General features: G+C 39.1%; 2 protein-coding genes across 7 annotated transcripts; one reads left to right on the forward strand and one right to left on the reverse strand.

Annotated features, from left to right (window-relative positions):
* Positions 1 to 1706: 1706 nt before the first annotated feature.
* fbxo45 (F-box protein 45) lies at positions 1707 to 5678 on the reverse strand. 2 transcript variants are annotated; one of them, XM_066708999.1, is made up of 4 exons: positions 5577 to 5678; positions 5159 to 5477; positions 3966 to 4322; positions 1707 to 2895 (listed from the first exon to the last, which is right to left on the reverse strand). In XM_066708999.1, exons 2-4 carry the CDS (start codon positions 5474 to 5476, stop codon positions 2710 to 2712), a joined length of 861 nt encoding a protein of 286 aa, XP_066565096.1. In that variant the 5' UTR covers position 5477; positions 5577 to 5678; the 3' UTR covers positions 1707 to 2709. The 2 variants fall into 2 exon arrangements, with proteins under 2 accessions (XP_066565096.1, XP_066565095.1); XM_066708998.1 differs by having other exon boundaries at positions 5159 to 5661.
* Positions 5679 to 6751: 1073 nt separating this feature from the next.
* Positions 6752 to 20312, forward strand: fam168b (family with sequence similarity 168 member B). 5 transcript variants are annotated; one of them, XM_066709011.1, is made up of 8 exons: positions 6752 to 6913; positions 8646 to 8681; positions 11434 to 11516; positions 11849 to 11932; positions 12682 to 12824; positions 13225 to 13405; positions 13582 to 13707; positions 14477 to 20312. In XM_066709011.1, the coding sequence occupies exons 3-7, from the start codon at positions 11447 to 11449 to the stop codon at positions 13692 to 13694; spliced, it is 591 nt and encodes a 196-aa protein (XP_066565108.1). In that variant the 5' UTR covers positions 6752 to 6913; positions 8646 to 8681; positions 11434 to 11446; the 3' UTR covers positions 13695 to 13707; positions 14477 to 20312. The 5 variants fall into 5 exon arrangements, with proteins under 5 accessions (XP_066565108.1, XP_066565106.1, XP_066565109.1 ...); XM_066709009.1 differs by lacking the exon at positions 8646 to 8681 and having other exon boundaries at positions 6753 to 6913; positions 13582 to 13715; XM_066709012.1 differs by lacking the exon at positions 8646 to 8681 and having other exon boundaries at positions 6753 to 6913; positions 13228 to 13405.
* The last annotated feature ends 221 nt before the right edge of the window (positions 20313 to 20533 follow it).

The following is a 20533-nucleotide window of genomic DNA, read 5'->3' on the forward strand; positions in this document are numbered from 1 at the left end:
TGTACAAAACCTGAGCTCTGCTGTTTGAGCTGTGGCCTGCAGTATATTAAAAAAAATATACCCTAGAAACATGCATTTTAAAGGATGTGTGCTAGTTGCCACCAACTCTTCTGGGTGAGGGTCTTAGCAGTGAGCTGGGTTGTTGAAATAAATGCAGTCTCCAGTCTGGGTGTTATAAAGAAATGTATTAGTTTCATGTTTTATTTACTTATTTTAGTAAATGTGTTCCTAGTCTTTGTTCTAAGACCCTAGCGTTTGTTCTACCCTAAACCACCACTTGTATATCACCAAGTCAGATGCCCTGATTTCTGTTCTGCTTTTCCAGAATGCAGCAATGTTGTCACATCTAGCCTCTGTGCCACAGGGCATCATTTCTGTACATAAGACCAGGACTTGCCAAACTTGGTCTTTGAGATCCCAGTGTTTTTTTTGGTTTCCATTGCAGGAATGTTTCAATGACTTACTTGATGCATCAAACTTCAGTCAATAATTTAGTCAGGTATACCCTTTTTATTTTTCAGCTGCTATAAAGATAGGGTTGCAAATTACTTTTGAATTGTAAAAGTAATAGGGAATCAGCTATTTGGATTAACAAATAATGTGTAATAATGTTGCCAAATAACACAGTGACATTTCCAAATTTAAACTGGTTCCAGTACTGTGCTCATGGTTACACTCCTAGGCTTCAGTATTGGGAGGAGGAAGTGAAAGCATTTCTGCTGTTGTTTTTCTAAACATATACAGTGCTGAAAAAACACAAACTAACCCCTTGAACTTACTGTCTCTGACCAATCAGGAAGCTCCATGTATTGCCCTTGTAGAAGAACAGAAACCGCGCACAACGCCACACACATACACACAGGTCTTTAATGTGGTTCCACGTACGTAGAATAGCAGTTCATTACACCCAGTTGCTCATTGCTGGAAGATGTATTCAATCTTCAAACAAATAACAAAGGAATGGTAAACTGGGTATATTAAAAACACAAAAGCTGTTCTCTCAATCCCGTGCCCCCCACCCCCAAAAACAAATGTGGAGAGAAAGGGAACTGATCTTTCCTGTATTTGTCTTAAAAATGTCAGGTTTCTGTATGTTATCTCCTTTTATGACAAAAATCCAGTTAAATAACATAATCACATTGGATGTGAAAACTGCAATACTAGACCTCGGTAGCTGTAGTTCAATGTGTTTTCTAGGCATCTTAAAACAAATGCAGCAGGTTGCACTAATTAGCATGATTGATGAGGAAATAAATGAAAATCAGGTGGGCAAGAAAACAGCAATTAATTGTGTATACTGTGCAGACTACAGACTTAAGATCAAAATATTAAAATAGTCCCCTGCTGGAAATGCAGGATGTCTCCGTTTTATTTTTCTTTAAGCCAGTACACCCTCTAGTGTAGACAACTCAATATTACAATACACATTATACAAGGTAGAATGCAGGGGTTCTTGCTACCAAAAGATATAGAGCAATCATGTTGCAGTACTCTTTAATTGTGCTTTGATATTTTACTAGTAAAGAGGGACAGGGATGTCAGGTTAGTTCAGTGGGCTTCATATTAGATGCATTGAATATCTTAAAGCCTAAATCTCTGGTGAGTGGTCAGACAGTTCACGTTCCTGATCCCTTGTCACCTTCCAGCATACGTCACCATTCCTGATTAAGGACTCAAGTATGTGAATCAAAATACAAAAACAAGAGGCAGTTTGTTGGACTTTATATTTCAGGACACATGTACAGTACAGTGGGCAGCAATGCTAGGTAGTGTGCTTGTTGTCAGTACCTCTGGGTGTTCTGTAACCCTTTAGGCAACTTCCTTACATTGGAACTCAGTAAAATCGGCATCTTTGCAAAGTTTTGCTCTGTGTAACTCATTTAAACTCAACACATTTCATATTTAGAGTCAGTCCCTGTGAGGTAAATCCAGACTCGCAAGGAACTGAGATCACTCCAGACTGGCACCACTTAAATTTTATTCAAAGGCTCATATGTTCACTGATACTAGCGATAAAACCTAATAAATAAGAAGTATTGGAATATTATCAGGAGTACCACGCTCCATGTGTACAGGAAAGCCAGGCAAAAGTGAAATGTATTGGACTCTTTCAAAGCCAGATTATACAGACCAACTTTAACTGTAGGTTAAAAATGGATGTCATGTGTGGATCCCTGCAGTTCAATACTACGTACACAGACATTTGGCTTGAATGATTCTGTTCACCTTAATTTATATGTCACATGAACGAGCAGTCAACATCATTGTATTTGTTCACCACCATCATCATTATTATTACTATTATTAAACACATGTAAACCATTATTTTCTCCTGATGTTTATATATATATTTGTCACAATTCCTATTTGGCCTTTTGTTTTGTTTTAGTTTTTTCTTAAATGACATAAAACAACTTCTACAGATCTTAGCAATAATACGTAATTAAAAAAAAAAAAAAAATGTGTTGCATGATAAGTTAAAATTGTCCAGCAGCTGTCAAGGTAAAATGTCCACAATTGAGACCCATAAATCTATGCCTCCTATTCCCCATCTTAATCAGCCTTGCCCCACACCCGCCCCAACCCCACCTGAAATCTTCCACAAGGGCAGGCAAGCATTCTCATCACTGCCGGGCAGGAGTAACCTTTGTGCCAACAAACACAGTCACATTGGCACACGTCTTTGCCAACAGGACTTGCCCAGGGGTGTCAGCCATCCAGCGGTTTTCCCAAGTACACCATTGTCACTTCAGTGTTGCCATAGACTGCTGACACTGCCGGGTACAGGCAGGCCTTGGGCAGCCCCCGAAAGGCCACCCCTAGGAACTCGAACCCTCGCTCGAAAGCCAGCGTCTTGTCTTCCATGTCCAGAATGACCCTTATCCTCTCTCCGATCTGTAACACAATAGCAGGGTAAATTCCAAATGTCCCGTTTGATATCGATGCTCACTGACTCACTAACGGCCTGATACAAAGACAATTTAGGCATTGGTCCAAGCTAGATTTAAACATACGGTATGACATAATCAGATGGCTCAATCCTGACTGTTTACAAACAGGCTCTTCTTTAAGGTACTCCCTACAGACTGTAGATTAATTCACATTTTCCTATAGTAATTGCATTTCTTACATAAGGAAGTACACTGGCAATTAATGACATGGCCTTCTTTAACCCTGCAAATATAATTGGTGTGCTTTGATTATTCACAATATACATTAAAGAAGGCCACAGTTTTTAACACCTGCAACTTTTGAGTTCGCCATTAAAGTGGCATTCACACAAGTGGCAAAAAGGTATAATTATTTCCTTTACCAGAATAAAATAATATTACACCCATTTAATTTTTATTCAGGACTCTTACAGTTAACTGATCCACACCAATCAAACCAATATTTTTGTTATAAGCAAGATCTAGATAAGCTTCAAATAAATATGAATGTCATTATGCAGAGTAAATGCCATATTTAAAAACACTAAATGTACAACATAGACCTTACTTAATTATATTACTACATTTTGAATGGGGTCCACTTTAATTAATTTATTTTGTTACATATGGCACCACTTATGTGAGGTAATTTGTAAATTAGTAAATTCCAGAGAGTGAGGAGATATGCTCTTTACCCATTTCCTGCTGTGGGTGTTCAACCCTACTATCACAATGCCAATCACAGCCAACTATATGTACAGTTGATTAATATTACATTGACAAATAAATATGAATAATACAATATAATTCTTACTGCTTCAATTACACAAACACCTTTATTTGTCCAACAATTTATCCCAGGTGTCTTCTTTCAAGAGCTAACAATTAGGCTTGCTGTCAATTGATCTCAGAAGGGTAATAACTAATAATCCAGGGGTTATCAAAACCCAGACCTTCCACACTATTCTGAAGTCTGACACATGACTGGAGTCTGGCACAACGTGAGTGGACACCCCCCACCCTTGTCTCCCATACCTGGTACTTAGGTGCGTTGTTGCACTGTGGGAAGTTGCCGTTGACCTCTCCGTTGTGCAGCAGGTTGTTGTCCACCAGGTTCCAGCCCCAGCTCTGGTCATCACTACCCAGGAGCGCTACATAGCCTTGGCACTGCATGGCGGCCCTCTTGGTGGCAATGCCAATGACAGCCACGGTGCCCAGCGGTCCCTCCCACCAGATCTCCCAGGCATGGCGGCCCTCGGAGAAGCCAATCTTGCCACGGGCGCCATCGGTGCTCTGTGCAATGGGGTTGCGGTGCAGGGTGAATCCGTTTTTCTTCACGTAGACATTACGAGAGCAGTCGTGGGAACTCAGGGCATGCTGGAAGGATTTCAGCTGAAGAGAAGAGGTTATTTATCAAGCTTTTGTCAAGGAGAGCAGTTGCAACTGGTGTGTGCTGCACAAGCCATCATTCTTGTAAAATCCCTATGATTGACACTGACATTACATCTCAACCAAAGTACCCCCGTGCTCTAATTGACATTCCACTTACAATTCATTTTAAAAACCTGTGCCCAATTCCAGTTCCTTTACCTATAAGCAATTCCAATATGGTTAATATTATAAAACTAACTGCACAATGTCTAGTCCATATTGACAGATCTAACATTTAGGTTAAACCATCAAGGCTGATATAGTGCATAGCGTTTCACGACCAAACACTTCTGAGCCCCAATGCAGAGTGTAAATAAAAATAAAAAATAAATCAATATATCCAAATATTTCTGCACCTGACTTATGTTTTTGCCAAATATGTTGGAATGTTCAGTTTTGCAAATGCTTATGACCGTCAATAGTTATACGACTGAAGTGCCAGAAAACCGGTATTTTAATGTATCTTATAAATTATGTTATTTTAACCTGGCATTTAAATAACAAAAATAAACCATAAATCGTCTTAAGAGATACATGGTTACATTTCATTCAAATAAAGTTGCCTGGCTCCTCGGGATGCAGAATTGATTCATAGTAACAGCGTAGGCCAGAGTACTGCGTGGAAACATGCGAAAACAGCTATTTAAATCAAAGACAAATCTCTTTCATTTAGTATAGCTAAACTGTAATTTCAGAAAAAAAAAAAACAGTAAGATGCAATGGGCCATAATAATAGAACGTGCATAAGGTTAAAGGTAGTTATGCCTGGACAGCAGCAGTGATTAAAACCGGTTTACCTTCCCCTTGTAAGTGGGTAGATTGCAAAGAATATCGGAGCGCAGAGCCTCTTCACCCAGGGTGCGGACACACAGGCTTCGCCAGACCTCGCTGTTCTCGTCGGCGCACAGGCATCTGTTCCAGTGTCTGCAGACCAATGCACAGCGAAGCAAGTCCCGGAGATCCAGATAAGAGAACACATGCTCCAGAACCCGGCTGGGCAGCCTGCCCGCGACCCCGGCACCGCCAGCCGCCGCGACAGAGCACCCGGCGGCGCCTGCACCAGCAGCAGCTCCGCCAGCGGATGAAGACGCCCCACCGGCCGCCGCTGCGGACATTCTAGGGAAAAGACGCAGAAACAAGACAGGCAGCTGATGCAACGGACCGGACCGGAGGAAATGAATCATAAAAAGACAGACAAATGAAAACCAGACTCACAGGACGTGAGACCGGGTCGAAACCGGGACACCGCTCCTGTTTTACAGGGACCAGCGAGTCTCACACACTCACACGGGGAGCGGATAGGAAAGGACCTAACAAAAACAAGGGTCCTGGCACACGTGTAATACGCAAATGCGCTACAGCACGAGCTGCCACGTATATGTCGTATACAACGTGTTTCAAAATACATTTGAAATTAGATATATTAATTCTGTAAAGAAAATAGTGTAAATTACAAATGTTATGCACCATATAGACAATATTTGTATTGCACCACTATTAGGACCTGAGAGGGAAGCCTGCCCAGTTAGCGTAAACATGGGTGGGATTGTCATTTCCAGACTGTCAAAATTGCAGCTCCGTAAAGGATCACGTAATTGCCCATTCAAACTCGTCCCTTTTATACAATCGTAAATTCATAAAAAAAAAAAAAACACATTCACGTTTGTTGTCTTGAAATTATTTTGTTTGGCAGGGACAGCAGGAATATCTTTGGATATAACTCGATAATATAAAGATGTAATACACCCAGTTAAATGAATAAGTTACATGTAGATGTGGGACACTGATCAGCTAATGCACTGTACCACTGTTATTAAAACTGAATAATCAAAACGTTGCATTGTAATCTAGCTACACCCAACACCGCACTGATTTAGCTGCATTTCATGTCACGACGTAGCTGTATCCAAATAAACTCAATTTGACCTCTTATGAATACAATTTACCTTACTATATGTATGCCTGTACATAATTTAATATAGACATTATGCAGTTGTGAGGACACCCTCCTTTCAATGCGTACTGTACACTTACGTAATGTGCTGTATTGTTATGAAGAGCCTTCTGCATCCCTAATTATAAATGTGGCTAACCCTACAATAACTTACGTTTTTAAATAGCCTATATATTAAAGAACACCGTGAAGTGATAGGTTTAGGCTACCCTCTTCCAGTTGAAATAATATGATGTCAGTAGCCTATTTAAGATGCATTTAAGGATTCAATCATTGTTTTCACACTAGGCGCAATGTTATTTTATTCTTACATTAATTTACAAAATGATCATTAGCACTCCCAAATACAACCCGTACTGTGTGATTTCCAGTGATGGAGCTGGGGACCCCTGTCACATGACCAGTGTGTGCGCACAGGCGAGCGGCGGTGCCGGCAGTCGGAAGTGACGCGTGTTGGTGTAGGTTTGGTTGGTGCGCAGCAATCCCAGACAGAGAGGAAAGGGGAGACACAAGAGAGAAGAAAAAATATATTTCAGTACCTGAGGGAGAAAGACAGAGCGAGAAAAATCGGGCGATCGTTTGAAGAAGGCTGACAAACGTGAGTACCATAGCTTATTACATACACCTGCATTGGGATCCGTGTCTGTGGTCTTTACCTGTTGCAAGTGCTGGCTACTTGGAGGTAAGGGTGGACTGGGGGTAAATGGGATACAGAGCACAGTCACCCGTGGATGCGAGATGCTGAAGCTGCCTGTGCAACTGCGGCCTGCGCTGACCGATCTCCTTGCAGCGCCCGTTTGGAGGCAGCAGTCACGGCGTACACACTTTCAACTGCGTGTGTTGACCTCAGGCAGAAAGCGATCGAGTGCAAAACTCGACCTGAACACTGATCGGTTGAATAAATAACCAGGCAAGCAAACGTGTTTTTTTTTTTTGTATGTTTCTCTCTCTCTCTCTCTCTCTCTCTCTCTCTCTCTCTCTCTCTCTCTCTCTCAGAAAAACAAACACACAAAAAATCCTGTAGGTAGATACACGCATTCTGCAAATAAGTTTTCTTGTCCACGAGTGACCAGGCACGTCCGATTAAAAACCACGGAGGCTTTTCAGTATTTAAATATTAGGCTATTAATCATGAGAGGGCAAAACAAAACGTACCTTTTTCTATTAAAAGGGCGCCATGCCAGTCTTGTGTTCTGTAAACACTGTACCCGTTTTCTCCAAGTCGCAGTAGTTGTTGCACTATAACAGGTAAAAGTAGTTATATATACGAGTAACTTGGTTTCCCGTTTTAGCACTCTTTAGTCAGTGTTGTAAAGAATTGGGTTACGAATTCCGAGAAGGTTAATTAATTAAAGGAAATACACTTCATGGATTTGGGTTACAAATGAACACTTAAATAAGTGTGATCTCTCGATTATTCACACATGTGGGGGAATATGGACTGATGTTGAAGACAAAGCAACTCAATTGTTTTTCCAGGTAGTTTGTGCATTTGATTATTCGTTTTTTTTTTTTTTTTTATCTGAGTCATGTTGACCCCTTTACACAATATACAGAACTGTGGCCTACTGAGACATTGAGCTTTATATTTTACTTGATACCTGATGAAAGTCCTGCTTTGTTACTGAAATTTGATGTAGGGTTTACACAAGCTGTCAAAACAGACACTTTTTGTTAAATTGTAATTAAATGTCCTTTGTATCATTATTGATGCAGTGTTGCAGTTTAGGTAACCTATTATTTCAGGCTTATAATACTGTTTTTCATAATTTTGAAGCATTTTTCAAATGTTAGTCTACACATTTGAGTTCTGAAACTAAAATAGCAATTCATGGTGGCTTTCTTCTGTGACGCAGACGGGTCCCTCCAACAATTACTGGACATAGGTGTCTGATATGCAGACATTGGAATAGGAATATGAATTTAATTCCCGTGGTGACATTCCTATCATTTTCTTTCCATTCTAATTAATGTAATATATAACCCCTCAATACTTAGTGTTCATCTCATTACCACACCTTTAGATGGTATATTTGCCCCTTTTGAAGTTGAAACTTTTTTTCCCCCTCTCTCTCTGTCACATATGTATTCTGTCTAGAAGGGATCATGTGAGACCACTTTTTTTTTTCCTCTGGTTGTTAGCCTAGCTCTTCACTGTGTGATGGAAAGTCACAACTTCCTTGCATCAACTGGCAGTCATGCTTTTCAATTTCAGGCCAGTGCAGTACTGTACTTCAAACAATTTTCTGCACCACTTAAGGCAATAGTAGTGATGTGCTGAGATAAATCTGTAAATTAAATTATGAGCCGTCATGTGTTTGTCTTCCCAGGTTGTAGCCAACCAGGGGATTTTCTGGGATCAATAAGTGAGTTATGTCTTGCCTGATCAACTTAAATTACATTTTTAGTCTATGCTATGCTGAAACTGCAAAGCTTTCCAGCTCCAGTCTTGCTTTTTTGTTGTTGTTTTTTTTGTTTAACTCCATTGGTTCATCACCACAAGCTACAGATATGTTTATACTTGCCCTAATGTAGGATCTTTTCAATTATGAATGCAGATCACTGTAGCCCCAGTGCATAAATCGTTAATATCTAGCAAGTCTGTCAAATTGGATTACTATTTTTCTTTTCTTTTTCTTTTTTTTTTAATAAAGGGATATAACTAAGCTTTTTGGTTTTTGTGAATCTGCATGTATCTTAAGTTGGTTCTTCCCTAGCTTTCACTTTAGTTCATTCAACCTAGGGTTCAATTACAATGTGAATCACAAAGTTTGGGATTTTCTTTTAAAGGCACATATTGCTTATGTGAAAGGTCTCTGGGTCAGTTACGTGTCCTTTGAGCCTTATATTTAGTTTCCACTTCCTGCATCAAAGAGGCTTGTGCATGGTTATAAAAAAAAACATCTGATAGGATTTAGCATTTGCAATTTTTTTTGTATTCTTCCTCACTTTGTGACATTTAGCATTTGAGCATGTGTAAAATAACTTGGTGTTCGCTCTATAGCTGTGCATATTTGCTTGCAAGCATAAAAATGTGTATGTAATTTGTTTCTAAATAAAACAGTGGTTGGAAACCTTCCCAATAATCACATATATACTCAAAATGCATGTTTTGGGGCATCTACAGGGGATAAATGGAAGTATTTTTCAGCAATGAAAAGTGGAACTCTAGATGAAGAAAACAACATCTTCATGTCCCCCCAAAAAACTTGATTAAATCTGGATTATATTAATCTATGTAATATAGTTTACAGGTTTTCCTTTAAGAATATCAGACTGTAAATTGACATTGTTTCACGGTTCCTATTAAAATATGTTTTTTGTTTTCCACATCATTGATGTTATCTGCATAAATATTTCAGAACATAAGCCTTCATGTTACGTAACATGTGTGTGTGTGAACTGATTAGCCAATGTTTAGCTTTCCAATTTTAAACAACAGATAAATATTCAAAATACTTTCCCTGCATAGCCTAAATAATCAAAAATCACTACATTAAATTTGATTAGGAACTTTGAATGGCTTTGAAGAAATTCAACACAGACTACATTCCTATTATAGTTGATGTGCTGGTCTACATGAATTTTTTATGAACCTGTAAGTATTTTCTTTTATTTCTGTGAAACTAATATTCGTCAGCAGTACAGTGTTGAAATTTTCATGGGAGGAGAGATTAATTCTTGCCTGATGACTGTGTTGCTGCATAGGCCTTTCATGGATATGTTGATGGTGACCTGCAAATAATCCCAGTGACTTTCCATAAGAACAACAGCAAAAACCAGACCAATAGTTCACTAGTGTGTTCCCTGTTTGGAGAGCCTCCTGTCACAGCAGATGGTGTTTTTTCTGTATATGATCCACTTTCCTAGTGAACCAAATCTAGATCTCATGTTTCAAATGTAATACATGCAACATTATATAGTTATTGCTCCTTACATATCAAACTTGACTCACAGCACCCCTTAGGAAAGATTTCTGTGATCTGGGATAGCATTTCAAGTTCTTTGTTTCCTTTCTCTCTGTATCGCTGTCTGTCCCCCCTGTCCCTTAAATTTTAAATTCAAAAGTTGTTTTGAATCAAAATTTAAAACAGTCCAGGTATAAACCAGTTTTGATGACAAATTCCAATTGGACATTTAACCATTGCAACACACATACTTTGTTCAGCATCAGGTTGTGACATTCAGAACAAGCACATTATTAGCCTTCATTAGATGTACACAATTAGTTAACTATTGGTGCCAAAAATAGTGTTGATGTACTGTAGGTGAGTAATAAGTTATGATACTTTGAAGAGGTTGTCACAGCAACAGAGATGAAAAAGTAGGGGGGGAATTTGATCAAGTGTGTTGAATACTCCAGGGCTGTACATACATGATACATTTGTACATGCAACACATGGCTCTACAGTTAGGAGATGAACTATTGACTTGACCACTGTAAACACCCACTAGTGAATACAATTTCTTGAATATGCTGTTGCTTTGGGGGATTAAAAAATATATATTTTACTACATTTAAATATGTAGTTAGTCCTGTTTCCCAGTTTTTTGGGTGGGTTTTAGCTTGATTTGTTTGTCTGCCAGGGCCTTTATGGCAGTATTTCCATTTTGTAGCTCTTTGCAAACCTGTCAGTCTTGAATCCCAGCTTCAGCTTACGGATGGGTCTTTTGATTCGCGGTCTGAAAGCGGTTGACGGGCTGAGTGACAACACTCTCTGACAGCACGCTGACGTGTCTATTAACACACATCTGTCTTAGTATGCACTGTATCTCACCTGAAAGATGTGCTTTCATACAGAGACGATAAAACAAATGAATGCACAGCCGTCTGTGTTCAGGCCTTTCCAGAATGGGAATGATTGAGGGCTAGAGGAGAAGCTCAAGTTCTGTAGTTCTGCTCTCTCTCTCTCTCATTTTAATTCACCACCACCCTTTTCTGGGGAGACAGTTTGAATTCCTAGCTGTCTGTTGTGATGAGGTCATTATAGCCTTACCTTATAATAAATTAAGTCTATGTTTGCAGTACAATCAATATAAGCTAGTATGCTTTTTTTTCTCTGTCTTGTACATTTGTAACTTTGCAATAATTTATACCTTTTACTTTTTGTTCTGCAGATTGTCTTGCAGTATGAACCCTGTCTACAGCCCTGCACCAACAGGGGTCCCGTATCCAAACCCAAAGGGAATTGGGTACCCAGGTAAGCAGCTGGGGACATTGGGCTGGGGCTGGGTACAGCATGTAGTATCCAAATAAACACACACCAAAAACCCACATAATATTCAAAACCAAATATATACTTTTGAGTAAACCATGCATTCCCCAAGAAATATGTGATGTACCTCAGTTATTGCACTTTCAATTTACATTCACTCTCTGCTTGTCTTACACAAAACCATCATTATTTCCGTTATCTGTGCCAGTACCCAATTGGATAGATGTAACGAGAGCTGCCCTAGTTGATGCACATAGGTTGGTTGTCCTCTGTCGTCTGTATTTGATCTCTACCTGTCTCCTCTCTTCGGTCTGTAGCTGGATTTCCAGTAGGTTATGCTGCAGCTGCTCCTGCTTACTCCCCCAACATGTACCCTGGAGCCAACACAGCTTTTCAGACAGGTAGGTCTTCTGTGCTGCCTTAAATCTGCTTCTATTTTTGATGTTGCCTTCTCTTTCCCCAGGCTGTGCACCAGGCTCACACTGCCTGTCCTGCTGAGCCTAACTGAGCTGCAGCCTTCCTAGGGTATCATATCTTACTTTGAACTCCTCCATCTGCCAAATTATATCACTCTGATTTCAACCAGATGTGAGAAATGTGATTTAAAGAAACCTGATAATAAAATCAAAGGGATTAAGGTGTCAATGATGTCAGCCCTGTCAACTGAATGGCTATCATTGTTGTAGAGGCTGTTGTCCATGTGGCATTGCTTCTTTTTCAGTAAATTTAGTTTCTTATAAGAATAGCTTCCGCCCTATAGATTCAGTGACAATAAGGGTGAATCTTCCTTTAGCCATATGCGGACTGTGTAACAAGGGAGACAATTTTGTAGTTGGGCGGAACTCACTGTAGTCATGAAACCAATCATCTGAAATTGATAATGGAGGCTTAATTTCCCAAATACATGTTTTCTTTAAAAATAAATGGTTGTTATGGTTATGGTTTAATTTTACAAGCACCAAAGAAGTTTACTAACCTGCACCGCTGGGTCGGGGATGACGGAATAGCCCGTGTGCACAGAAGGGGAATTCTGTGTCTTTTCCTTTTATATTTTTATTTATATTGTATATGTTTATATTCTTGTGTGAATGGCTACCTTTCTGTAGAGAGCCAGGAGAATGTGATGGAAAGTTTGTGTTGACTTTTTCAGGCTACACTCCAGGCACGCCATACAAGGTATCCTGCTCCCCAACCACCGGTGCTGTCCCCCCTTACTCCTCTTCACCTAACCCCTACCAGACCGCCGTCTACCCTGTGAGAAGTGCCTACCCCCAGCAGAATCCCTATGCGCAGGTAGTGCCCAGCTCTCTAAAATGGTTATACTTCACCTGCTCCTGGAGATTCACAGTGTCCTTTTGAACTGTGCTCTTAATGAGTTTTTTTTTTTTTGTCACTATAAAATGTGTATGAACAGTTGTGAATGTGCTCTAAAGCATGATTTCTCAGGGACTCTTTTCTGCTCTTAGTATGGTCAACCCTTTGCCTATCTGCTCAACCAGGCAATTGTGATATTTAGGACTTATTCTGAATATATTTTGAATTTCTCAATCGTTAAATTCAAATCCTTTGGTTAGCGAGGTGTCACAACCTGGAGTTTTTAGCAGTCTGATGGGAACTTCTCTGTGTAGCAATCGAATGTACTTAAATGTTCGCTCGCTCTCTTGCTCTCTCTTGCTCTCGCTTTCTCTCTCAGCAGCAAGGCACTTACTACACACAACCTCTGTATGCAGCACCCCCCCATGTCATTCACCACACCACGGTGGTCCAGCCTAATGGCATGCCAGCCGCGATGTATGCCCCCCAGATCCCACCACCTCGAGGCAACGGTGTCACCATGGGCATGGTGGCAGGGACCACTATGGCAATGTCAGCTGGTGAGCAGGGCGTTTTTAAGTACTCAATCCGGACTACACTCACACCTTGTTCAAGCTCCATTCAATTCCAACATGTGTTCCACTAAATAGCTGGAATTGGAAATTAAGACTTTTTCCTCTGTGGTATACATGTATGTATGTGTATATTTATTGTATTTATTTATTTTTCTCTACAGGGACTTTGTTGACGACCCATTCCCCGACTCCAGTAGCCCCTCACCAAGTCACAATGCCCACATACCGGCCCCCTGGCACACCCACCTACAGCTATGTCCCCCCGCAGTGGTGATCTGTTTGGCAGTGTAAGTGAGTGAGTGAAACCTCCATGTCTGGGACTAGTTCAATCTGACTTCTCAATAGAAAAGAGTAGGTGTATGAAGCTGCACAGCATAGCATGTGCAGAGGAAAAAAGGTGACATTCCCAGCATTCCTTCTTAGTAATTGTTGTGATTCTCATTATTTTGGCACCTGATGTCCCTTTACATGTATTTTGAACCGATTCACTTTAATTTAAACTTGGGAAAAGCAGTCCAGTATTGTATTCTATTTAGCCCCATCATCGTCATTCAAACACAAGAGTTAACCGTTGCCTCCCTCTCACCCCTCCTGATTCTTTAGAAACTGTCATGTGGTTCTTCCTCTGTGCCTGAATTGTTGGCGTGTCCAGTTTCATTTTGAAATTGTTCTCGACCACAAATGAGAACACATTTTCTTGCAATTAGTATGCCTTAACTGATTCAGATTTAAGGCAATACATTTTAAAGAAAATTAATGCCAAGTGTCTGGTTGATCAGAAACCGAATTCAGGGCATTCTCAAGGCTTTTGCTCACCTAGTGGCATTTTCAAGAGAGTAAAGAACTGGATGTAACCTTTACATACTACATACTGTAAGACAAATCACATTGGAGTGCCTGTCCATTTCCCCTTTTAAAGCAGTATATATGGACCCAGGTGTACACTGTTGGAGAAAACAATGTAGAGACAATGTGAAGTAACAGCTACCTTGTGCCAAAGTGCTTTTGAAGGTGATAACTGTTTCATTAACTTGCATCTTTCTGTCTCTTCCCCAGGTTCAAAGATGGTAGATATGCATTCATTTTCAGTCCAGTATTGTAAACTTGGTGCTGATGCCCTGATGTCTCCAAGCAAGATTTGTTCCTTCCAACTAATATATATATATATATATATATATATATATATATATATATATATATATATATATATATATATATATATATAAACACAACACAACACAACACAACACAGAAAAAGAACCAGTTGAAGAAATCTTCCTGTGCTGTCCACATCACCAAAACACTACCGGGCACCCCCCACCTTCTGAGTCATCACTGCATATCTCCCATCTAATAACAAGGTCTTGATGCAAACTTGTGTTTTGTGGACTGTCTTGCAATTTTATAGCTAACTATTAAATGATAAAAAGGGAGTTTAAATTAATTTGGATCCATATCTAGTTGAATGCATGTTTAAATACAAAAAAAGAAAAGAAAATAATGCTTGCTCAATCTACTGGCAGTGACTGATGCAAAACCATCATATGCAAAAATCCAAAGGAACTGAATGAAGTTCATATAAAAAAAAAACAAAAAAAACACAAAAACATGAATTCTGCAACTCGATATACCTAATGCAATGTCTTAATGTTACTTTCAAAAATTAGTACTTCTTAAAAATGTGTACATTGATTTTACAACAATTCAGTGCAGTGTACTTTGGATAAATGCTACAGTTTAGATTGTTTTATTACGTTTGTTTGTTTTTGATGTTGCCGCAGTGGTCGGTCCAAATGGACAGTTGTATTTCATTGGGTGATACGTCTATATAAAGAGTTTTGTGGAGGCTAGTAATGGGGCGAGAGGGTGATTCCAGCAGGTGGATAGCTTGGGAAGCCTGTACTGCTCCCATTCCGGCTAGTGTAGTGTTGAGTGTTTCAGGCTCGGGTGTTAGGGCCGCTGTGTGTGTGTGTGCGAGCGTGTGCGTGTGTGTGCGTGTCCATGTGTGTGTTGTACATGGCTGATGACGGGGCCTTGGAACAACATGGATCTGTGAGCATTTCTACAGAACTAATCTCTTTTTTTTGGTCGTTTTGTTCTCTGGTCCAATTTGAAGCCCAGCTGGAAAACTTGGTCTTTAAATTAGGGAATTTAAAGAAATTGCAGACTTTTATCCCCCCTCAAAAATACTACTGGCTTATAACTAACCCCAAAAGGGATGTTTTATGTGAATGTGTAGTGTCCAAGTTTCCAGCTGAGTTCCCTTTGGTAGGATAAGTGGTATTTCCATTGGGGCACAAACTAGTTTTTACCTCTAGGTACCCAGGCACTGACTGACTTCATTATTATCTTTCACTCATCAGATGCGATGCCTCTATTTCAGGAAAGTGACGGGTCCTGTTCCATTTCTGCTGTATTTTTTAAAAGGGCAAACATAAATACATTTATAAGAGCCATGAATTGTAGTTGCGGGGTGAGCACCTTTCTGTTTCAGATTATTTTGCCAAGAAGTAAAAATTATCAGTTTTACTTACCTAGAAGATACAAAATTGAATTCCCATTTTAATATGCAGCTGAGATGCTATATTATATATACAGTGCATTTGAAATCAGGAGTTTTATATATTCCTATATTAAAATTAAGTCATAGTAATAATTTGGCACCCTATTAGAAATTTTAAGCCTTTTTAAAAATGACCAATGCACAGATCTTTATTCCTGAAGAACATGAATGATGATAAATTGTTCCCAATTTTTTTTTTTTTTTCCCCCTCTTCTTTCCTGTCACTCTGACTCAAACACTGCAGTAATATAATATTGAAAGCAATCTTAAAAATCAGAGTGGCCTTTCCAAATGCACATTTGCAGCTAACCAGAAAGAACTGAGTTTATAGAATGCAATAAGACACCATTTACTAAATCTTTGACAGATACAACACCACTTTTCCTTTTTATCCTTAATTCTATGCATCTAGGGGTTTTTCTGTATTGTGGTAGAAGAATACTCTATCCTTATTAAATGTACATCCAGCCTACTTACTCTTAGGATTTCTCCTTTATTCAAATTGTCTCAGAAACTAGGATATTGTAATATGTCACGTTTATGGGTCTTTGAGGGAATGTAAGTTTGAAATGTTAGGCCGTACTGCAGTTTGCTCCAAGAGAACAGCAAGTGTTGAGATAGATTTGTCCTTGTTTTTTTTTTCTTGTTTTTTTTCTTAGTTGATGCAAGAGGAAGATCATGGTCTCCACAGTGTGCTGATCTGTTCTCTGAGTTTCTGCACTGCACTTAGAGCTCAGCCTTCATTTACGTCTGTCTTGAATAGGAATTATAGTGGACGCTGAAACGTATAGAAAAGTGATTTCAGTACATGCAGCAGTGAATGTAAAATTAAATGGATATTTTGCATGTTCATTTTGAGTGTAATCCCCTCCCCACAGTCTGGTTTTGAATTCCTGAACTGTTGACCATATCTGCTATATCTTACAAATGGCACAACTGTCTTGTCTTATGCTGCAGACTTCATTGATGACAGTCCTTAGTGCTTCCCAGTCTGGTTTGCAGTGATGAGCTTCACTTTTTTTGTTATTAACTGATCTTTGTGTGGAGATTGACATCCTTTAAACACATCCTTCATTTTATTTTACTGTTTATAAAAACTGGCACTGAATGGTGTTCTGAGGTAGTTTGGATTTGATTGCACTTGAAATTAGTATACGTATATGTTTAATTTTTAAAATGGAAATAATTTCAAGAAACTAGTTTGGTAGATCTGCTTTTCCCAAGTTAAAAAAAAAATAAAAATAGGAAAAAGGTCTTGGTATTCACAAACAATACATTCATAGGAGCTGCTGAAAAATGTTCAGTTCCATCTAAATAGAATTACAGGTCTAGTTTTATTCATGTGGGATGCCTGTTCCCTTCACAAAGTTTACATCGATGGAGTGTCGTGTTGATTGAGTGCTTGCTGGTTGTGAGATGTCTTGTGGTCTCGCCGTGTCAGTGTATAGAAACCGTAAAGGACAAGTTTTAAAGTAGGAAGTTGGGCTGGCAAAGGAACAGGGCTGTTTGGTTCTGTGCAAGGTACTTAATTTTTCTTTTTGGTAGAGGTACATTGATGTGATAGTATTCCTCCTCCTAATTCTTAAATTAATGTATTTTGTGTTTTAGGTTTTGTTTTATAGAGAGGATTCTTTTTTTGCTGCACTGATGGGTTAGAAATAAGTCAGACACTTCCTAAAGATATACAGTGGCTTTGGATCTCCTATCAGGTAACTGTTCCCATTTAACACGTGTGGCAGCTATAAGACTGACTACACATAGATTTCCAGCTCAGACAAGAAACCTTTTATTTCACTTATGATTCCCCAATTTGAAAAAATAAATAAATGCACATTTTCAGACATATTATGTACTTAGTATGTGCATTGAGTAAAAGGATTCTGCAGTATTTTTGGAAGGCCAAGCAATGTAAAGTGTGTGTACACCAGTGTAGTAATATAGGACTAAGAACTAGGCTGAGGTGAGAGGGTTCCATTCTGTATTTTGAGTTTTGTTTTTCTGTTTGATAACATGTGTTTGGATCATCTTATGTCTAGGTAACAGGCCACGTGGCTTGATGGCCAAGTAATATCTAGTTTGTGCAATATGGGTGTAAGGATTGATGTAGTGAAGTCTCAAGTGCTTTCAGGATACAATAATGCATGACCAAAAGGAGTATGTCCACTGGGGAGTTCTTAATTTGATATCTAAATGTGAGTTTATAGTTGGTCTGGATAACAACTTTTTTTTGTGTGTGTAAAAGCTTCAGTAACTCAAATAAATAATTTTTATTCTTAAAATTCACTCATTGGGACAATCATATGCATTATTGTTACGTACTGTTCTGTGGCCTGCATATAGAGATTAGTCGGAGTCCGTGTGCTTGGATGTACAGCTCACAGCCTGCTTGGCAAGATGCAGTACTTTCTGTACTCCGGTGAAGTCCTGCTGATTCACTGGTACCCACTAGGTGGCATTATGTTTTGGATTGTAAATCAGGAAGTCCACACAAGTGGGTTTGAGGTTTTTCTGAGATGTATTTCTAGCACTGTACAGAAAACATCTACATAATTTTCACTTAAAGCAATAGACTTGTATATTTTAATTACATAACTAAACTTAAAGGTTGCCAAAATTAGATTATTTTTTAAACATGGACCCCAGCTTTTTAAACTCAAACAGAACTTTACTGACCTTAATGTTTGTTTATTAATCCCCACCCACCAAAATGCATATCTTAATTGATTAAATCATCATATATGTTGCTTTAATGATTTGGATAAGGATGTAACCTAATAGGAGCAATGCTTTATCAGGGTGTTATTCTCCCTTGGTTATTAGACCGTAGAAGTTGTTCCATTTTTCTAACTGAAAAATCTCCCTGCAGCAATGTCTAGCTTGGCAGGCCTGGATTTGAGGATGCACGTGTGCACTTGGTGGACTTAACCAGCATTTGCAGGCTGAAGACAAGTAACCAAGGAAGGAGACATCCTTAGCTACACAGCAGTTTGTTCCACTCTTGGGATTACTGTTGCCTTCCATTAGCCCTAGTATATAAATGCACATGCAAAAGCCTGGGTTCCTGGAGTGGACCACATTGCAATAGTACAGGGAATGTTTATCACTCTCCTTCCCACCCCCCACCCCCATTATCATGGTTATGCTATGTAAGCTTGCATGTATAGCCTGGATTTTAAGTCTGTATTAGACATCCCTCCTCACTGACAAAGGCTGGCAGTGATAGATGGTCAATGTGTCACTTTTGATGTTAATGGTTATGCTTTTGTTGGGGGGGTTCTCTGCTTTGTTCATTTGTATCCCCGAAGGCTCGTTTCTATGTTGGTGTTCCTTTATGGAAAATAATATTGAGCATTGTTGGAAATATTCTGTGGCAATGTGAAGACACTCGAGTAAAACATCATTGCAATATGACTATCTAATAGTGTACCATCTGGATGTCCTTATAGTTTGGGGAAAAATGTCAAGCAATGTCATCTAGTGCTAAATGTCTTCAATTGTGATGGGGCAGTTGTTTTTCATTTTTTGTCCAGCGTTGTGTTTTGGAGAAGCAATCCCGCTTGCCTGGTGAATGCAGTGTCCAGTCCACCCACAGCAGTCTCTGTTCTGATCAGACCCACTACTGCCTTTTTCTGCAAGTGGTTCGCCCTTGGGGAATGATGCTGTAGTGGTGATGTAGGTACATGATCACTTTTGCTTTCTCAAAATGTAATGTGTGTGGTTACATGTCAAAGGTGGACGATTTGAAGGGATTTAAGTTCTGAAATGTCTTTTTTTCGTCTTCCCCTGTTCAATGCTATGTTGGGTGAACAGTGCAGAGCCTGTCAGCTTAGAACTGCATGATGGGAGATGGGAGACGGTGACAGGGAAGAGCTATTTCAAATGTAAAATACAGAGAATAGGAATTTTGCTGACTTAAGTGCAGGAAAACAGGAAGCCTGTCCAGTTCAGCCCTAGCTGTTCTTATCCATCATTGTTTGATAGGCACTGTGTTTTTACCTTTTCTATTATGTATGAAACACTATGCTGAATTAGCAACTATTTTTGGTATTTTCTTTCTTTTTAAGGTTAGTGTTGTCTTCCAACAATAAGCTACAAATAAAATCTACAACTTTTAAAAGCATCATTTTGACAAATTTTATCAAACTACCATTTCCTCCCCATTTGTTTTAATTCTGAGCCAGCTGAATTTTTTTTTTCTCCCATTGTAAAAGCAATCTGAAGAGTAGAGGAGCTCAGATTTAAATTCTCATAAAGGCACGTTTAATGTAACAAAGAAAAGTTATGTATTAATATTTACATTTTCAATAAAGATTGACTTGTGTTGCTTAACTTGTATTTGTTTTAGATATTTTTTTCATGATCATATTGGTATTAAGGGGTGAAAAAATATTTTCATAGTGAATTGTTTGAAGTACAATAATAAACAAGTCAGTTAACGAAGCCTAATCTGTGATGTATAGTTATAAAGGGAAATGGTATTTTGTATTTTCAGCTCTTTTCTGTTAAGGATCTATAGTTATTCAGCAGGAATATACTTCATAATTCTAGAA

This window comes from Amia ocellicauda, chromosome 7, assembly GCF_036373705.1.
Source record: "Amia ocellicauda isolate fAmiCal2 chromosome 7, fAmiCal2.hap1, whole genome shotgun sequence".
In the NCBI taxonomy this organism is placed as follows: domain Eukaryota; kingdom Metazoa; phylum Chordata; class Actinopteri; order Amiiformes; family Amiidae; genus Amia; species Amia ocellicauda.